This window comes from Lagopus muta, chromosome 2, assembly GCF_023343835.1.
Source record: "Lagopus muta isolate bLagMut1 chromosome 2, bLagMut1 primary, whole genome shotgun sequence".
NCBI classification, from domain to species: domain Eukaryota; kingdom Metazoa; phylum Chordata; class Aves; order Galliformes; family Phasianidae; genus Lagopus; species Lagopus muta.
The window spans coordinates 96,046,309-96,062,694 of record NC_064434.1 but is presented as its reverse complement, the minus strand read 5'-3'; the positions used below and the strand labels follow the sequence as shown (position 1 = coordinate 96,062,694).

Genomic DNA, 16,386 nt, shown 5'->3' with positions numbered 1-16,386 from the left:
TTTCACTATAGTCTCATATTCCATTTCTACTTCTGTTTTTCCTCTACTTCTTGTTCTTCTATGCTCTTTAAAACAAAACCAAGGATCATTTCAATTTGATATGATTAACAATTACTCTAAGCTGAAATGACATAATTTTGTTCATTACAGTAAAATAACAGCTCTTTAATCTACGTATTTAATGAAAAACATAAGATTACTTCATGCTTCTGTGTGTGGGCTCATTAATATTTGACTAGTAGTAGGAATGTGTTAGTCAGAGAAATCACTCTATTTATCACAACCTGTCACTCCATACTGGTAGAAGAGAATATTTCAGTGGTGTTACGTGGGAGATTTGCTAAGTTGCAGATCAGGCACATCATGGGAAATGACAGCTTTTTTTTTTTTTTTGGAGGGGGGATAAGAATATCTGAATTAAAAAAAAACACAAGCATCACCTATGCTACTTGAAGGCTGTGCCTGAAGAAATACCGCCAGACATTGCAGCAGGAGGACGTCACACTGCAGTCATGGCCAATGCCATGGACTCCGTGAAGTTTGTGAAGTTTGCATGGAAAACCTTCAGTGACAAATGCAAGTGCTTATGAGAGTGGTGCGGACTTTCACCAGTCAGCTGATTCCCTTTGACTCAGCCCTGCCGCAGTGCCTGAGCGTGATGAGATGTGGGACCCATTGCTGCTGGACACAACACTGCTGTGCCTGTGTTCAGATTCAGCATTTCTCTCTGAAACTTCTGTTTTGACAGTTTCAAATAGAGGCAGGATTTTCAGGCTGTCCCTGAAGAAGACCCCAAGCCTAGAAGACCCCAAAATGCTGCAGGCAGCTGCATGCTACTCAGAGCTGACCCACTGGGATGGCTGTGGCTCATCACATACACTCTACGCACCCTGAGCTTCAACTCTCTTGAAGAGCTCTAAGGTGTGGATTAGGGAAGTCCTGAAGGTATTCCAACATCAAACAAAAAGACCCATGGTTTTTAGCTTGCAGTTATAGTTACTAGAAGATGGCTACAAAACAATAGCCCTGAACTTAGAATGAGGGTGACTTTTTGGTTCTTGCTAAGTGTAGCCTTCAAACAAAGTTAACTGTGCCATTTTCCTCTGGCTGCAGTATGCTTTATTCTCTGTTGTGTTAAATAATGTGGTCGCTGTCTCCTTTTACTCTATAATAAGCATGATTTCAGTGTTAAGTGATTTACTGCTTCATAGCTATAGCAACTGAGTGAGTCTATTGCTAACTTAGTTCTGTTTGTAGAGTTAAATCATGGCTCTCATGATACACTTAGTGCCACTAAAATCTTGACATTTTGCACCTCGTGTACTTTATACCCTAACATGCATTCAAAGTAATACCACATATACCTATTGTATATCCAAGAGCCAGAGCTGTAATGGCATTAAATGTGATATGGTGATACGAGGTGAGAATCAGCCCTGGAACAATCGCATGCAAGTTCACTGAGGTCAACTTTATTTTGCCTTAGCTGTTGGCTATCATGTTTGCTACAAATGAAATTGCAAATTGAAACCTTTAAATAGAAACAAACAATAGCACAAAATAAAATTATCTGTTTCAATATTGAACATTAAAATAGCTTAATAACCAAAATAATACGTTTTCAATGTGCCACAAAACATTTCCTCTCAAAGCAATTTTTAAAAAACTGAATGTAATTATGGAGCCACTTCCTTGGTAATGGGTAAAAAAGCAAAACAATACATTTGAGCACCATGTCCCCTTTCTATATTCATGCAGATTTGTAAATGCCTTATAACTGAGTCACAATAGCAGGCAAAAGAAAAGAAGTTAGTTAACAGTGTGGCTGGATTTGGTTGAAATTCTTAATAAAGGAACTTCTGCCACCATGTTATACTCTGTTGAAACAACTGAAAGACACCTTTATTTATTTTCTCCTTGAACTCTTTCTCACCTTGGTACCAGTGGACTTTAAAACTGCATTAGCACTGACACAAATGGTGTTAAAAGATACACTTTGGGTATAAGATGTTCAGGCAATGGGTGCCAGTGATTGTGGTAGCTTGCACCATTTTGACATGCAAAATGAATCTAAAGTATTAGCTGAGGAAGCAGAAAGTGACTGTAGCAGAAAAAAACGTAGCAGCAAGAAGGTGAAATGTAAAGTGTAAAAAGAAAGCCACTTCTTTTCCTATAGTTCCTGATCAGTTCTCCTGATGCACTTTACTTTTATGTTCCTTTGATCTCTACACTTCAGTGGTTTTGTGCTCCCACTGACAGACAAATCAGAGAAGGCGTTACTTAAAACTGGCAGTTTTTACAAAACGACATACATGTTTGCAGCACACAAACATTCTCTTACTCTGGATGTTAGTCTGGTTATTTCAGTGAAGCTCATAACTGTTCAAGCCTCGTTGAGATTTGACTAGAAATTCCCTTTAAACCAATCTTGGAAAACACTAATGAGAATCCTCTTGCTAAACTCCTTTGTGCAGTATTTACTGCTTTTTGTTACTTTTGGCACCAGTCTTATCAAGCCTCCCTGCAAAGGAAACATTTGTGTTTGTGAAAACGTGCCCACTCTGCATGCAGGTGACCACCGGTCTGTACTGGTCAGTGCTCACACACTAGGATTTGGGTGTGCAAAGTAGGCACGCATTTGCAATGGTACAGATGTTATTTACCTACCTGGAGGGTGAACATCAGGCTCAAAATAAGTAAACATTAACCAAAAAAGAAAAAAAAAAAAAAAAAAGAAGAAGCAGCAACATCCAAAAGAGACAACAATTCTATGAAAGCAAACCGAGCATTTTTTCCCCTTTCCTTATTCAGCAAGTACTCAAAACACAGTCCACCAAATTTAGCAGAGATATCTGGATAGCATGAATTCCACAGTGATGGGAAATTACAAAGTTACAAGATACAACTCTTCAGCTGTCAGTAGGGTGCAAACGGCTCAAATCCAGTCCTGTTTATGCAGTTACTAACAATACAGTCTGTGCACTTGCACCATTAGGATTTTCCCAATCCAAATGACGTTAGTGTAGCAGACGTATATTATATATTACACACACGTATTTACCACAGGGTGCTCACTAGTTTTGGAGATCCAGGCATTGTCTTGCAGCATAAGAAAAAGAAAATCAGAAAGAAACACAGGGATTAAAATGAATACTGACTTTCAAACTGTTTTCTATTCTGAAGGTCATAACTGTAGTTGTCATAAGCACATGATCTTAAAATCCCCGAGCACCTTCTTGAATCTAGAGTGAGTAACATCACCTGGAATGCACAGACATTGTGCTAAGCAGCCTTTTGTGAAATCTCTAATGTATGGATAATACAACACAGAAAAAACACATACTTTTCCAAATCATAACTAGGCAGCCAAACATCTGTAGCATTTATTAGAAGTGAGACAACAGACACACATGGGAACACCACTAGTGATGGGGAACTGTTAAAATATCATCCGCTATTCATTGCCTACTGAAGGCTGGTTTCCAAGTAGTTTTCTGGAGACACCTTCTAAAGCAGAAAGTCAAGGTACCATTCAGCGCAAGTTTAAGCTTTTACAATACTGACATTGAATATATTCTGGCTTATCTGATAATTCTGAATGTGTCCTCACTTGTGCAAATGGCCACGAGAAATGCTGCATTTTATACCTTCTGTTTTCTAAGATTCCATGAAGAGCTGTGGTGTGTTCTCATTTATTGTGACATTACTATAAAGAACGAATGCCACAATTAGTCCAGAGTTCTATTCTTGCTTATGCACAGAAAGGTGGCTCAGAATCTGACTATTCACTGCCATAAATTGTTCTGACATAACACCTCAAATTGAATGTTGGCAATGTGACTGTATTCTTTACAATTATCTTTAACAAACACTAAAAATTATGATCAAGAAAAGCATATTATAACAGGAAGAATAAAAAGGGAACTCTGCTTATCCACAAAGGCTGCTTCACAGCACATCATTTATTCTATAAATAATTCACACCTCTCTCTCAGTTGTTCTGCAACTTACATGTGTTGCTGCTGGCTCAGCCTTTGGCAAGCATTTACACTGTTTTCAGAGACCACAGCAGCAAAATTCACCACGTTAAAGGAAGAAGAAAAGATTTTGAGGAGCAGTGTGAAGGCAAATGGAAAAGTTACAAGTCACGGTGCAATCCAGGGGACTTGAGATTTTTAGATACAGATCCTCTGTGCCTACCTCTTTCTTTTTCAGTGCTGTAACGCTCCTACAAAGGGCTTGGCTGGCTAAAGGATTCCACTTCACTGGTGATAACTGGGGGAAAATCTTCCTGCTCAAACTCTGGACAGATAAGAAGCCAGCACTGTTCACTGGCCACTAAACTGAGGAAAAAAGGAGCCATATGGCTGACAGTAATACTGTCCAGTATTTAATCAATGGAGACTCTGGCTTAAGTTATTATTAAGCCATGACTCCCTTTCAAAAGTTGTTTGCAGCCGTTTTGTATACTGTAGAGTTCACCTTCAAAATAATAAACCAGATGTGTTTTACATAAGTGTTCTTTATATAGGTATCTGCAAACAGAAGACTGAATTACAAAACAAAACAAAAAAGGAAAGGAAAGGATAGAGGGCATGCTTTCCCATGGATGTAATCAACAGCAGGGCTGCACAAACAGACATTTAGGACAAAATCTAGCTCATGGCAACACGGAAACAGTACAAAAAAACATTCAAGGTAGCAACTTGTTGTCATGTTTAGTAAGTTCTGACGCTTGATTGTATTCCTATCTTCCTTGGATCAGAAAAGATCCTCTGCATCTTCTAACAGAAGGACAGTGCACAGGTAAAGTTCTTTTTAATTGATCTGACTGTGAATTAGACAGAAAAAGAAATGCAGGAGGAAAAGAATGGCTCTGGGTTTGGTCTCAGTGAAAGAGAAAATTCAGATTAATTATTTTGTGTGGCTGTGGAAAAAATCACTATTTAACAATAACTATTTAACAATAACATGAGTGAAACCAATCACTGCAATTTTGCACTGAAGTCACACAAACACAATGCAACTGCAGCAAGAACAGCCTTCACATGCACTATTTCTCTTCCTGGGCAAAAGTACCTTTCCATTCCTGCTTATGATTGATTACTTTAGTTATATCATTTAAAAAAAGAAAACACAACTGTTTCTACAAAACAGCTCTGTAAATGCCAAAAGATTGTCAGAATATATATTTTTCAGCTGAAGAAAAAAATCCTTAACCTCAATACAAGATCCATGTATAAGATCCATTATAACTATCAACTTTACTAGATGTAGAACAACATTTATTAGCTTGCAGGCTGGACAAAGATCAAGAGATTAAAATCTGTTTCTCAGAAACATATTTCCATTAATATAATAAATGTCAGTAAGATACAGTAAGTCCAAATGAGGGCTCTTTCCTCCAGAGTTCATATTCCTCTGGTCAAGCATGAACAGTTAATGTGCCACGCTAACGAGGCCAACAAGATTCTATGAATGTCTCCATGGATGATTTTAATTGAAAATCTCAAAGACACACTCATTTAGGACACAGAGTCAATCTGAATTTTGCTACTGCTATCAGTCAGAGCACACTGAATGACACTCCTCACTCTGCAAATGTAATTGGCCATCTGCCTTAGTTTGAGAGCTAGTCAGACAACCCCTGCAAATCAACTGCTCGTCACAAATAAGCTCAAGGGAGTTGGTGTTACTATAGCTAATCCAGAAGAGCAGGTTGGCAAAGGATTATTTTAGTGTTCATCAGCAGTTACGAAAAAATGACCAATTTGGTCAACTAAAGGGGATGAGAATAGTAGCAAAAAAGACCTAGATTCCTATTAGGAACGGGCTAAACAAAGAAAAGAAAGAATACATTGTATTTTTACTAGGAAGAGCAGAAGTACACAGCACCCAAGCCTGGAACTCCATGACTGACGCCTGGTTAAGCAACAGCTAACCTAGTTATTTCTGTAACAACAGAGATCGCCACAGTATTCTTCCCTCTGTCCTCATAGGAAACAGGTCAAAGGGTCAAAGAGAGTAAATGCTTTCAGAGAAATAGACTCATCGGTCCAGTTTGGCAAATGCATCTCAATATCTGACTGTTCTAAATTGTAATGTACTTATGCATGGATTTTATATGAAAATCATCCCTGGGGATGTGAAAGACCATGCCCTCTGATCTTGATGGTGAAACAGATATTCCTGTTTCATAAAGGATTCTCAAATTTGGAAGATTCTGAACCAAAGAAAATTATCCTCCTGCACCAAAAGATCATTTTAAACCACACCAGTACATATCCAAAGTAATTTCAGTAGCGTCTCTGAAATGGTTATGAGCAAATGCCAGTGAAATTGAGATTAGCATCAGGTAAAAGGGTGCCTCAAACTGATTCAATGCCTCATATTAATTACATATTTTACAATTCTTATCTGCCAAATTGCTTTCCTTTGCAACTCCCAATAAGTCGTTTTGCTGCTAAGGTCTCAACTCTCCCATCTGCAAAATGGTGTGAAATAAAAACTTGCAGCTCAAATTTTAATACTGTTAGAATCTGAAAGCAATAGCATAGTATTGTCTTAAAGAGTTAGCACGACAGCGTAGGCAATTTTAAATCCTTCTCTTGTTAAATACAGCAGATCGCACAGCTTTCTCCGCAGAGAAAGGAGATTTATTTCCTAAGAATGTTTAGAATCCAAGTCCTTTTTCTAATGAAGTGTCAGATAAAAGGATCTTTTTCTCAAGCACCAAAGAAAACATAATCTATCCAAATTTCATTAAACATTAAATGATTGTGAAATAAACATATCTTATTTTTTGACAAATTGCTATTAGTTCTATCTGTTTGGAGAGATGTAATACATATGCCAATTAGCCTCCACATGAGTATGTGAGAGAAATCCCTTCTATCCCTATGCCCAGTATTGTATATTAAGCTCATTAATTTGTGTCCAAGAAAAAATTTTCAGTTTCACTCTTTTCTGAACCCAAAGTTAGCATTAACAGATAATATAACAGCTGATAAACTCAAGATGCCTTAATATCAATTTGCTCAATGGAACATTCTGGTAATTTTGAACTAATTTAGTACAGCAGTACCTGTTCAAGATCAATTCACAGCAGACTATTTCCTACTTATTGTTAATTAAAATCATGGATTTCCTGTTACAAATAGCATATAACTCTGAAGAATTAGCTACAAAACCAGTGTGTTATTGACTCAGCTGGTGGACTACTTCTAGACTTACTGACTTATTCTGAGCTTCACAAGAACAGCTGCAGTAAGCAATGACACAGTGAGGCCAGGTGATGAGAGAAAAGTAGGAGATACTCTGAGATTTATCTTCTCTAAGTTACAGAACTGCAGAATGGCTTAACTGTGATTTTATCTCCAGCCTGAGGAACTGAGAGCACAGTAGGCTGGAACTCTTTCTTGGCACAATAAATCTGGGGACCACCCAGCCTTGCTGTCTGAATTCCAGCCCTTTCCGGCCTTGAAGAGAATAATACTCTAGCTGTGCGCCAAGCGGGATATCTGCAGGTGGCATCTGGGTTTGACCTAATCCACCCACACTTCTGTTGTCAGAATTATACAAACATTTTTTCTCCTGATTGTGCTGGGTAGATATAGGTCAATTATTTCACTTCTGGAACATGGTTGTAGGAGAGTACACAAGAATGGGAACAGTAAAGAAAAATGGGTATGGGGGAGCAGCACCGATTAATGAAGAGTCACCCAAGGCTTTCTGTATGTTGCTTCCAAGCATTCACGTTCCTGAGATTTAAACCTTAATTCAAATGTCAGAATTACCAGGAAACCAGCATCCACCAGGCCAGAAAAGAGGCTCCATCACCATACCACATTCCCAGAGACTAAGAGCTATGCAGTGCCTGTCTCTTTTCACTAATGGCCATAAACTGAAAGAAGACACAACTACAGGAGGTGTGTGTATTGCTTTTGCTTACTAATGAATCGGTGTCTTTATTCTTCTCCAAGTATCTCTGCCTGATTCCCACAGCAAAAAGGTAAAATCTACTTAGGCTCTTATTAAGGAGATCTAATCAATCCAAGCATTCTGTACTGCATTTTCACAGAAGTTTAAGATTGCTATGGCGAGAAGGATGTACAAATGTAAAAAAAACTTTAGAAAGCAGCTCTGCAGATTTCTGAACAGACATATATTCAGAGCTTTGGCAAATCAAGTGCTGGCAATCAAGTGCCTCTCCACTTGCATTGAATCTTGCAAAGCCTTGTTGTTTCTTAGGCACTCTGTCAGAAGATAAAAGTCAACAGGCAGAGCATATATCTCATTCAAAGCCTCTTCTAAAGCTTCTTTTATGAAAACAAATAAGCTAGTTGTCTGAGCCCTGTGTGTGTGAATAATTTAAGAGTTTAAACTGCAACTGGTAAATGTTACGAAAAATGACATTAACAAACATCAGACTGGAAGATTCCTAATTCTCAAAGGTGCAGAGGAGCTCATTTCAGCAGCACCACTCTGATGCACTTGTAAGAAGACCTGGATCAAAACTATTGCAATAGCAGGCCACCAGGTAAAATTCTCGTACCAAAAGGAACCGGAGATCTCTTTATTCACCAGGTTAGGTGAATAGGCTACTTCTGTGCTAGGCTACTTCTGCATTTTAAGATGTTGTATTAAGATTACAAGATTAAAAAGGCAAACAAAAATATCTCACAGCTTTACAAAACTAGGCCTGAACATTCACAATTTCAGAACTATCTGTGGTTTAAAATTATCCAACATTATTACTAGCACTTTCTTTGACACCCCAAAGATACCTGTCAGACTTCCCTTAAAGGTCTGGAGTCATGTGAAATCCTGTACCTTAAGGTTGCGGTTTCTGTTCGGTGCATTAACTGTTGAAAAATCTTCCATTGTTCTTGTAAGGTGAGAGAAGGCAGATGCTCCTCCTGTTATGTGTCACTGTATGTCTGACCAATGAGTACCCTGCTGTCTCAGTGTTGCTGGATTTCAACAGCAGCTACTGGAGAGCTGTGCTGGTGTGGGGCGTGCATTTGCATCTGTCTCCCTCGTACAATGACTCTTCTGTTGATGATGTCTTATCTATGTCACTTACATTCTCCTAAACCCAGCAATAAAGCCTCCTTTTCTTTACTCCCTGCAAAGCATTGTTAATCTCTCCCCAGGTTTGAAACGAATATCTTATTCATTTTGCTTTTCCTAAGATAAAGTTTAATTCAAGTAACTATTGTTAATTCATCTTTTTTTTTTTTTTTTTTCAATAGCAATACTTGGAGAAATTTACCACATTGCAAAAAATATAGAAGGTGCATAATTAATATAACAGTCATGCTGAATGTATATTCAACAGGTTTAATAAGAAAGAAGTACTTCAAGTTGCCTTTCATTATACAAGTGCTTTGCTTTAACCTTTTACAAATATTTGTATCATTCATCTGCTTGAAAACTGTGAGGCAAATGGGGCAGGACTGCCTTTTTGTGATGGGTCCCTGCAGAACCAAGTATTTTACGGTCTCCTAAGGTTTCTGCCCTGAGCTCTGCAAATTCACACACACTATCATCTCTTGTAGAGATGGAGCCTTACTACTTCAGCAAAGTGCAAGGAGGCTAAAGCATGCTTGCCATATTTCACATTTACTCAAGCTCTAGCAGAAGGACTTCAGTACAAATTCACAGATAAATTAAATTGGTACAGCTGAAGCAGACAGTATCCCTAGCAATATTCCTTTTCTCTCCTGAAGATTATGCAATTCTTGCAGGCATGGTTGAGCAAATTCTGTATCTGCTTGCTAGCTGCTGTGGCTTAAATTAATTAAGCGCATTAATATCATCTGCTGCCTACTAGAGCTTACATTAGCAGGCAGGACCATAAACACAGAAACAAGCTGAGGGTCACACAACTCCCTCTGCCAACTGTAGGGAAGGGTAGGGCACAAAGCTGAGGTTAGTGCTGGATGCAGCTGCCTCTACACATGGTTCTCAAGGTGATCCAAACATCAAGTGAGACCTTATACACTGCATGAGAATGCTAATCAAACCGTTTTTGATTCTCCTCAACCCCATTTATGCAGGCACTTGAACACCCCCAACAAAACCAGCAGCTGAAATACTTAGAGAAGGGAAATGACAGTTGTTTGCTATCTCCCTCCAGGGCATATCTGAGCTCTGCCAGGGGAGGGGCTGTAGTGCTGCAGCTGCTTAAATTGACAACTTTAGCAGAGCTGCAAGGAGCTGCCTCAGCTGGGGTCAGTTTTGGGGATGCTGAACAGATAACTGCTGAAATTCAGAAGTAATGGGAAATGATACAAATGCAAGAAAATATTTGCAACAGCACTTCCTTTATCTGCATTTCTTATTATAAGAATGCAATTAAATTAATAACGATAAAATGAGCGTATCAATATCAATACATATGCTGATATTCAGAGGATGAAATGTACTTTTGTTATTCAGTAGATCACCCAGTTCCTGTTCTTTGAAAGGTGGAAACAGTGCCTCAATTTATCTCTCTCTTGTTTTTCATCATAACTTATTTATTTCAAGTATGTCAAGGGAGAAACTCAATTTGTAAAGACATTTTCCAATTAATGTTATTAATTAAAAGTTAGAGTCAGTTGGTTTGTAAATAATCTTATTTAAAACCACAAAGTTTTAGGATTCTGGGAAATTGTTGAGAATGCAGCTATGCAAGTATTAATGGCAATGAAATATTAATGGCAATCCAAATTTTCAATCTCCAAGTGTTACAGCATGTTTTTTGGCATTCTGAATGCTCATTTTTACATGATCTGTAACCAATTTCATTTCCTCCAGAGTTCTTTTATAGTATTAAGGAGTTATTGTTCCCGTTAGTTTCAGTTAAGCAGTGCTATACACAAGTGCTTAGAAGTAATGGCATTAATGAGTTTTATGTTTATCTTTAAGTTCTGCTCTGAATACGACAAGAGTCTCTGTGGAGTTCCAACTTTATGAATTTGTGCTAGAACCCAGTAATATCCTAGGATATGCCTGTCATTTAGACTTATCTTTAGAAATCAGTGTACAAATTTACAATGTCGCAGCCCTAAGCCTGCTGATGTTCACAAAATGTTTGGACAATGCTCTCAGGCATACGGTTTGAATTCTGGCTGGTCCTCTGTGGAGTCAGGAATTGGACTCCATGATCTTTGTGGGTCCCTTCCAACTCTGGATGTTCTGGGATTCAAAGATTTCATTTCATTATTTGTCTTTCAAGTTATTTGGAATTAAAGCAGCCTCATGTATGAGAACCCAAAGACACATTACTGTGTCTGCCCCGGTGATCAATCAGAAACACTCATCCAACTGAAAGGATCATAACTGCTGAAGATTTAAATCTAATAAAGAGCAAAAAGATGATTACAAGTCACTTTAGAACAGTAAAATTACTTATTTCTCTAGTGCATTCATACCAAGTGAATAACCACACTTTGTGGATGCAGAGATATTTCACATCTAAAAATAACTTATGCTGTACACTGATTGCAAATCAAGATATACCCAAGGCAGCCTGTGTTTGTAGGTCAATTTATAATCCTTACATTTAAAGGAAAAGCTTAGAGCAGAATCAGATGTTACACTTTTCATGTTTCCATAGTTGTCATATGCTATGGGTTATTGTGAACCTTCTCAGAGACCCGGCAATTTAGATGAATATACTTCTTAACAGTTTTAGTACTAAACCTGATTCTATATGTTGAAAAAGTGATCTTCAGCAGACAAGAGTACTCTTAGACTACATGAAGGTCAACCACAGAATGGTTTGGGTTTAAGACCATCTAGTTCCAACCCCCTGCTATAGGCAGGGGCACTTCTCTCTAGGCCAGGCTGCTCACAGCCCCATCCAGCCTGGTCTTGAACATCTCCAGGTGATGAGTATCCATAAAGTTGCTGGGCAACCTGTGCCAGTGTCTCACCACCTTTACTGTAAAGAATTTCTTCCTGATATCTAGCTTAAATATCTTCCAGTTTAAAACCATTTCTCCTCGTCCCGTCACTATATGCCCTTATAAGAAGTCCCTCCTCAGCATTCCTGTAGGCCCCCTTCAGGTACTGGAAGGTCACTATAAGGTCCCCCCAGAGCCTTCTCTTCTCCAGGCTGAAGAGCCCCAGCTCTCTCAGCCTGTCCCCATAGGGGAGGTGCTCCAGCCCTTTGATCATCAGTAATATTTCAACATTTGCTGCTTTTCCTTTTGTAATGCCAGCCTGCTTATAGCTGAACAAATTCTAATCCTCAGAGCATTCAGGTGAGTTGACCAAAAGTAACATTTCCTGTAGCTTTACCTGGATGTTGGCCTGACATTCTGTGCGGTGGGAAGGTATAAACATACATTAAATCCTGCTCACATCCTAACTGTCTTACAACAGCTCTACACAACAGTTAAGCAGCAGGTTTTGGGGTTTTTTTGCTCCATTATGAGAGAAAGAGAAATAAATGTGGCTTGATACATTTATTGTGCAAAAAGAGTAATTTCTATGTTCCAGAAAATGCTTTCAGAAATAATAATAATAATAAAGCTCTGAACTCCAATAGAGCCTAGCTGTAACCAGAGAATCACTCCAAGTTTTGAACACAATTGGTTGACAGTACTTTAAATTAGCATTTTTGTGTGCAGACAACAGCATTGTATTTTCATTTTGTAGTGGTGCTTTTAACCACAGAGCCACATGAGTCATAACGCAGGGAAGGCAGGCTGAGGAAAACTAATGGCTCCCACACTTCAGAGTGTTTCTTCTTTTTGAGAAGGAAAACGTTTCCTTTGTTCAGGGCAATGTAAGTGTGAACCACTTTGCTGTAACTTTGACATATGCTAAATCCATTTTGTCAATAGCATGGAACCTAGAAATACCTAAATCTGCCTTTTCTATTTTTTTTTTCTGAACAAGGGAAACTCTGACTTCATTGTAAATGCAATCAAATAGAAAAACTTGAGTAGACCACAAAAGTACTTTGTGGGATTAGTGGTTTCAGAACAGGACTGGGAACCATCAGAACCAGATTCTAATTTTGCCATGCAGGCATGTCACTATGAAAGACGTTTAAGCCAAAAATTTCAAACATTGACACCCAAAGTAAGGCAGCGAAATACAGAATTAATTCTGCATCCAGCAAACCTTTAATGCATGGAAAATGCTGTGCTGTTTTGAGTTGGAAACAACGTAGGGAAGTTTCATTATACATGTTTTCCTCTTGGAATTTTTTGTTCCTTTTAGATTTCAGACCCATGAATAGATTCCTCTTGATAGTATCATTTCAACTAAGCTACAAGTATTGTCTATTTGCTGGGTTATGCTTCAGAGACTTTTAAAATGGAGCGCTTCAAAAACTAAGTTTCCTCAGAAACACATCCCTGGATCGCATCTGCATTCTCCCTAACAGCAACTGACCAAAGGAATCAGTTGCATTTGCATTTGGTGTCTTCTGCCTCATTTATATCAACCACAATTTCAGTGGATTCTCAATCACCCGCTGAAATCTAGATTTATATGTAGTGATTAAGGTTCTCCCTGATTTGAAACTAAACGTAGCTACCACTGACAAACAGCAGGCTGCCTACCCAGTAGCAGTGCTTGTAGAGATTTCGAGAATCAGGAAACTCCGCATTTGGCTTTTCCCTTAATGTATACTTGTGATTGCAGGTAACCCTCCTATAGTCTCTGCTCAATGGACCAATCCTGTTACCAAGGTCACCTTTGCAGGGTTATATTTGCATCCAGCTGACGTTGATTCATGTTGCCAGATGGCTAAGGACAAAGCACAATCGCTCAACACAATGTGTGACCTACTTACACTCCTAACAATCTGCTGTTTAATACTTCATAAAAGCATGGAGACTTTGATTAAAATTTTAATTTTGTTTCATAGTTATCCCACATGTGGCATGTACATTTTGCATACCAGATACATCTGTTCCAACAGGGAAGTAGTACGATGCCTCTGACTTCTTTCTAAAACAGCGCATGTGAATAAATAAGTGTAATTTCCTCATTTCCTTAAGGCACTCTCAGAAGTAATTACAAGTTGTTGTTTTACATATCAACACTGGCTCATCTAGTGAACAGCCAAACACTCACATGCTGTCTCCACTTAAATAATGACGATGGTAAAGTATCAGCTACAGAGAAGAATGAAAACACGGCACAAAATTCATGTAGGATTTCTAATCAGATATATGGAAAGTCATGGGGACATTCTCCATGCATGCTCATAGTCTCATATACATTCATGGGATAAGTGGGACAAACTTTTTTTTGTTTCATCTACAACGAGAAGATATGCAAGAGTAGTAGAAACGATGATGGTCATCATAGGCCAGATTCCCCACAGTGCTCAGGGCTTTAGGTACATGGTAACTGCCAGAATGAGTCACCTAAGACCTGCAGCTGCCTCTGCCCTCAGCTACTACCAGATGCTGTACAAAGCAGCCACAGAGAAAATAATTCCCACTTTCAAATAGCCCTGCCTGGTTCTGATCTCTAATATTTAAAGATTCGCCCTGTCTTGCTGAAGTTTTTCTAAGCTTCAAGTTCCTTGCAAACTACTCATCAACATGAATTTCAATCCTGAACATTTTTCATTTCCAAAATGATCTCCACACTAGCTCTGAACCTACTTTGCTTTGATATATTTTCAAGCACTTGGCACCTCTAAATGAAGCCAAACTGCTAAAAGTCCTGAGCATTCAGCAGCTCCTGTTGTGAAAGTTCACAGCCAGAACCTCAGTTTAGCATTCAAGGAGTTTAGCATGGTGTATGAAGCTAGGTATATGAAATAGTGTTAGTGTGGTCTTTGTAACTGTTGTAGTTTCCATGGAAATAAGTAGGAAGCATTACTTTTGGAGTGACCTTTGTTTTACACATTGAGAAGGAAATCAAAGAAGCTATTTGGAAAATGTCCCATTATATATCAGTATCATCACACCTAGAGAAAATGAGAAGGGAAAGTCAGACACAGGGAGTGGCAATGTTATGATCTCAATGCAGTCAGTGCTAATGGGGTGAGTATTAAGACAGCATAAATAAAAATAAATGGTTGGACATTGACTACAATAAAATTTGGTCAGTGAACTGAATATTACTGAATAAAGAAGTGAAGAGTTAGTCCCAGACACATTGTTACGTTATTTGGCGTTCTCAGGCTCTCCTGATGAATACAATCTAAAAGTAGTTATTAACTCAGGCTGAAGCGTACCAAACAGAGGAAGGGCCATCCCCTGAGAAGCTTTGCTCCAACTTACAGCTCTTGTGAGCCTAATTTTGTCTAGCATCATAAATACTTCCCCTCTCTCCAGAGCTCTGGAAGGCTCTGTCATTCACTGGTACAATCACAGGGGGAACCATACACAAACATTTTGACCCTGCTGTGCCCACAGCATTTGCCACATAGCCAGACATGGCTTTACTAAGGAGTTCTCTGCCCCTCTGAGACTCAAAAGATGCCCTGAAAGGACATTACAGTTGTTGATGAGAGAGAATAGAAATATATTTAAAGAAAAGAAACAGATGAGTTTCTATCTACTGTCTTCTCAAAAAAACCAAAAAGCTTTAGAAAACAGATTTACCTAGGGAAGTGGTATTTCATCAAGTTCTGATACATTGCTATAATTAAAGCTTTGAGAAAGAAAATGCATGCATACAGAATTCAGAGTAGGTATTAAAAAAATTAGAATTTATGTAACAATTGAGAAACCCACAACAGTTCTGGAGAAAATGCCAGGCATCCCTGGTTTCCTTTAAAATTAAAACTCAGGGAAATCCCCTTTTCTTTTTAAATCAAAGGAAGCCCAACCCCAAATTTCAAAGCCAAATTTCCAAATTTTGTGTAAATTGGAACTTCCACTATCCATAGAAGAATAACATTTTTAAAATGCTTATGATTACGATTACTCTATCATGCAAAAAAAAAAAAAAGGCTTTTTTTGTCCTGGACACATCAGCTTCAGACTTCTGTAGAAGCTGGCCCTTGTGACACAAGTCCTGTCACTATGTTCATCTGGTGGACCTGCTTCCAGAGTCTGTTTTGTGTCAGTCTTTTCATACAGTGTGCCTTCAATTATAGGCAGTAAATGCACAGCAGAAAGCCTGTTTTAGCTGTGGCCAGTGACCCACTTAGAAATTTAAGGTTGCATATACCCCATAATCCACAGCAAAGCTCTCACAGCTTTGCAGAGTCAGAGATCTGCCCAAGAACCAGAAGATGGCCTGACTGTTATGCAATAAGAACACTCTTTATGAGCACACGTTATTATTTTCCTGGTTGCTACACATCGAACATGATAACATAGCAAGGATAACACTTGACTACTAATGATTAAAAATTCCAGTGTCTTGTGTCTATTAGGGCTGTACAATGTAATAACAAACATGGCCCGGTCCTGA

The 16,386-nt window shown here is 38.6% G+C and overlaps 1 protein-coding gene across 5 annotated transcripts in view; it reads right to left on the bottom strand.

The window, feature by feature from the left end:
- Positions 1–16,386, bottom strand: part of PLCB1 (phospholipase C beta 1) — a 375,296-nt gene that overhangs the window by 22,460 nt on the left and 336,450 nt on the right. For 2 of the 5 annotated variants that reach the window (XM_048938288.1, XM_048938289.1), the window contains exon 32: positions 1–65. The exons of 2 other annotated variants lie outside the window; for them this stretch is intronic. In XM_048938288.1, the coding sequence (XP_048794245.1) occupies positions 27–65 (39 nt within the window). In that variant the 3' untranslated portion in view covers positions 1–26. Of the gene's footprint in view, positions 66–2,765; positions 3,100–16,386 lie in introns of those variants that run through there. One more of the 5 variants, XM_048938287.1, reaches the window with a different exon arrangement.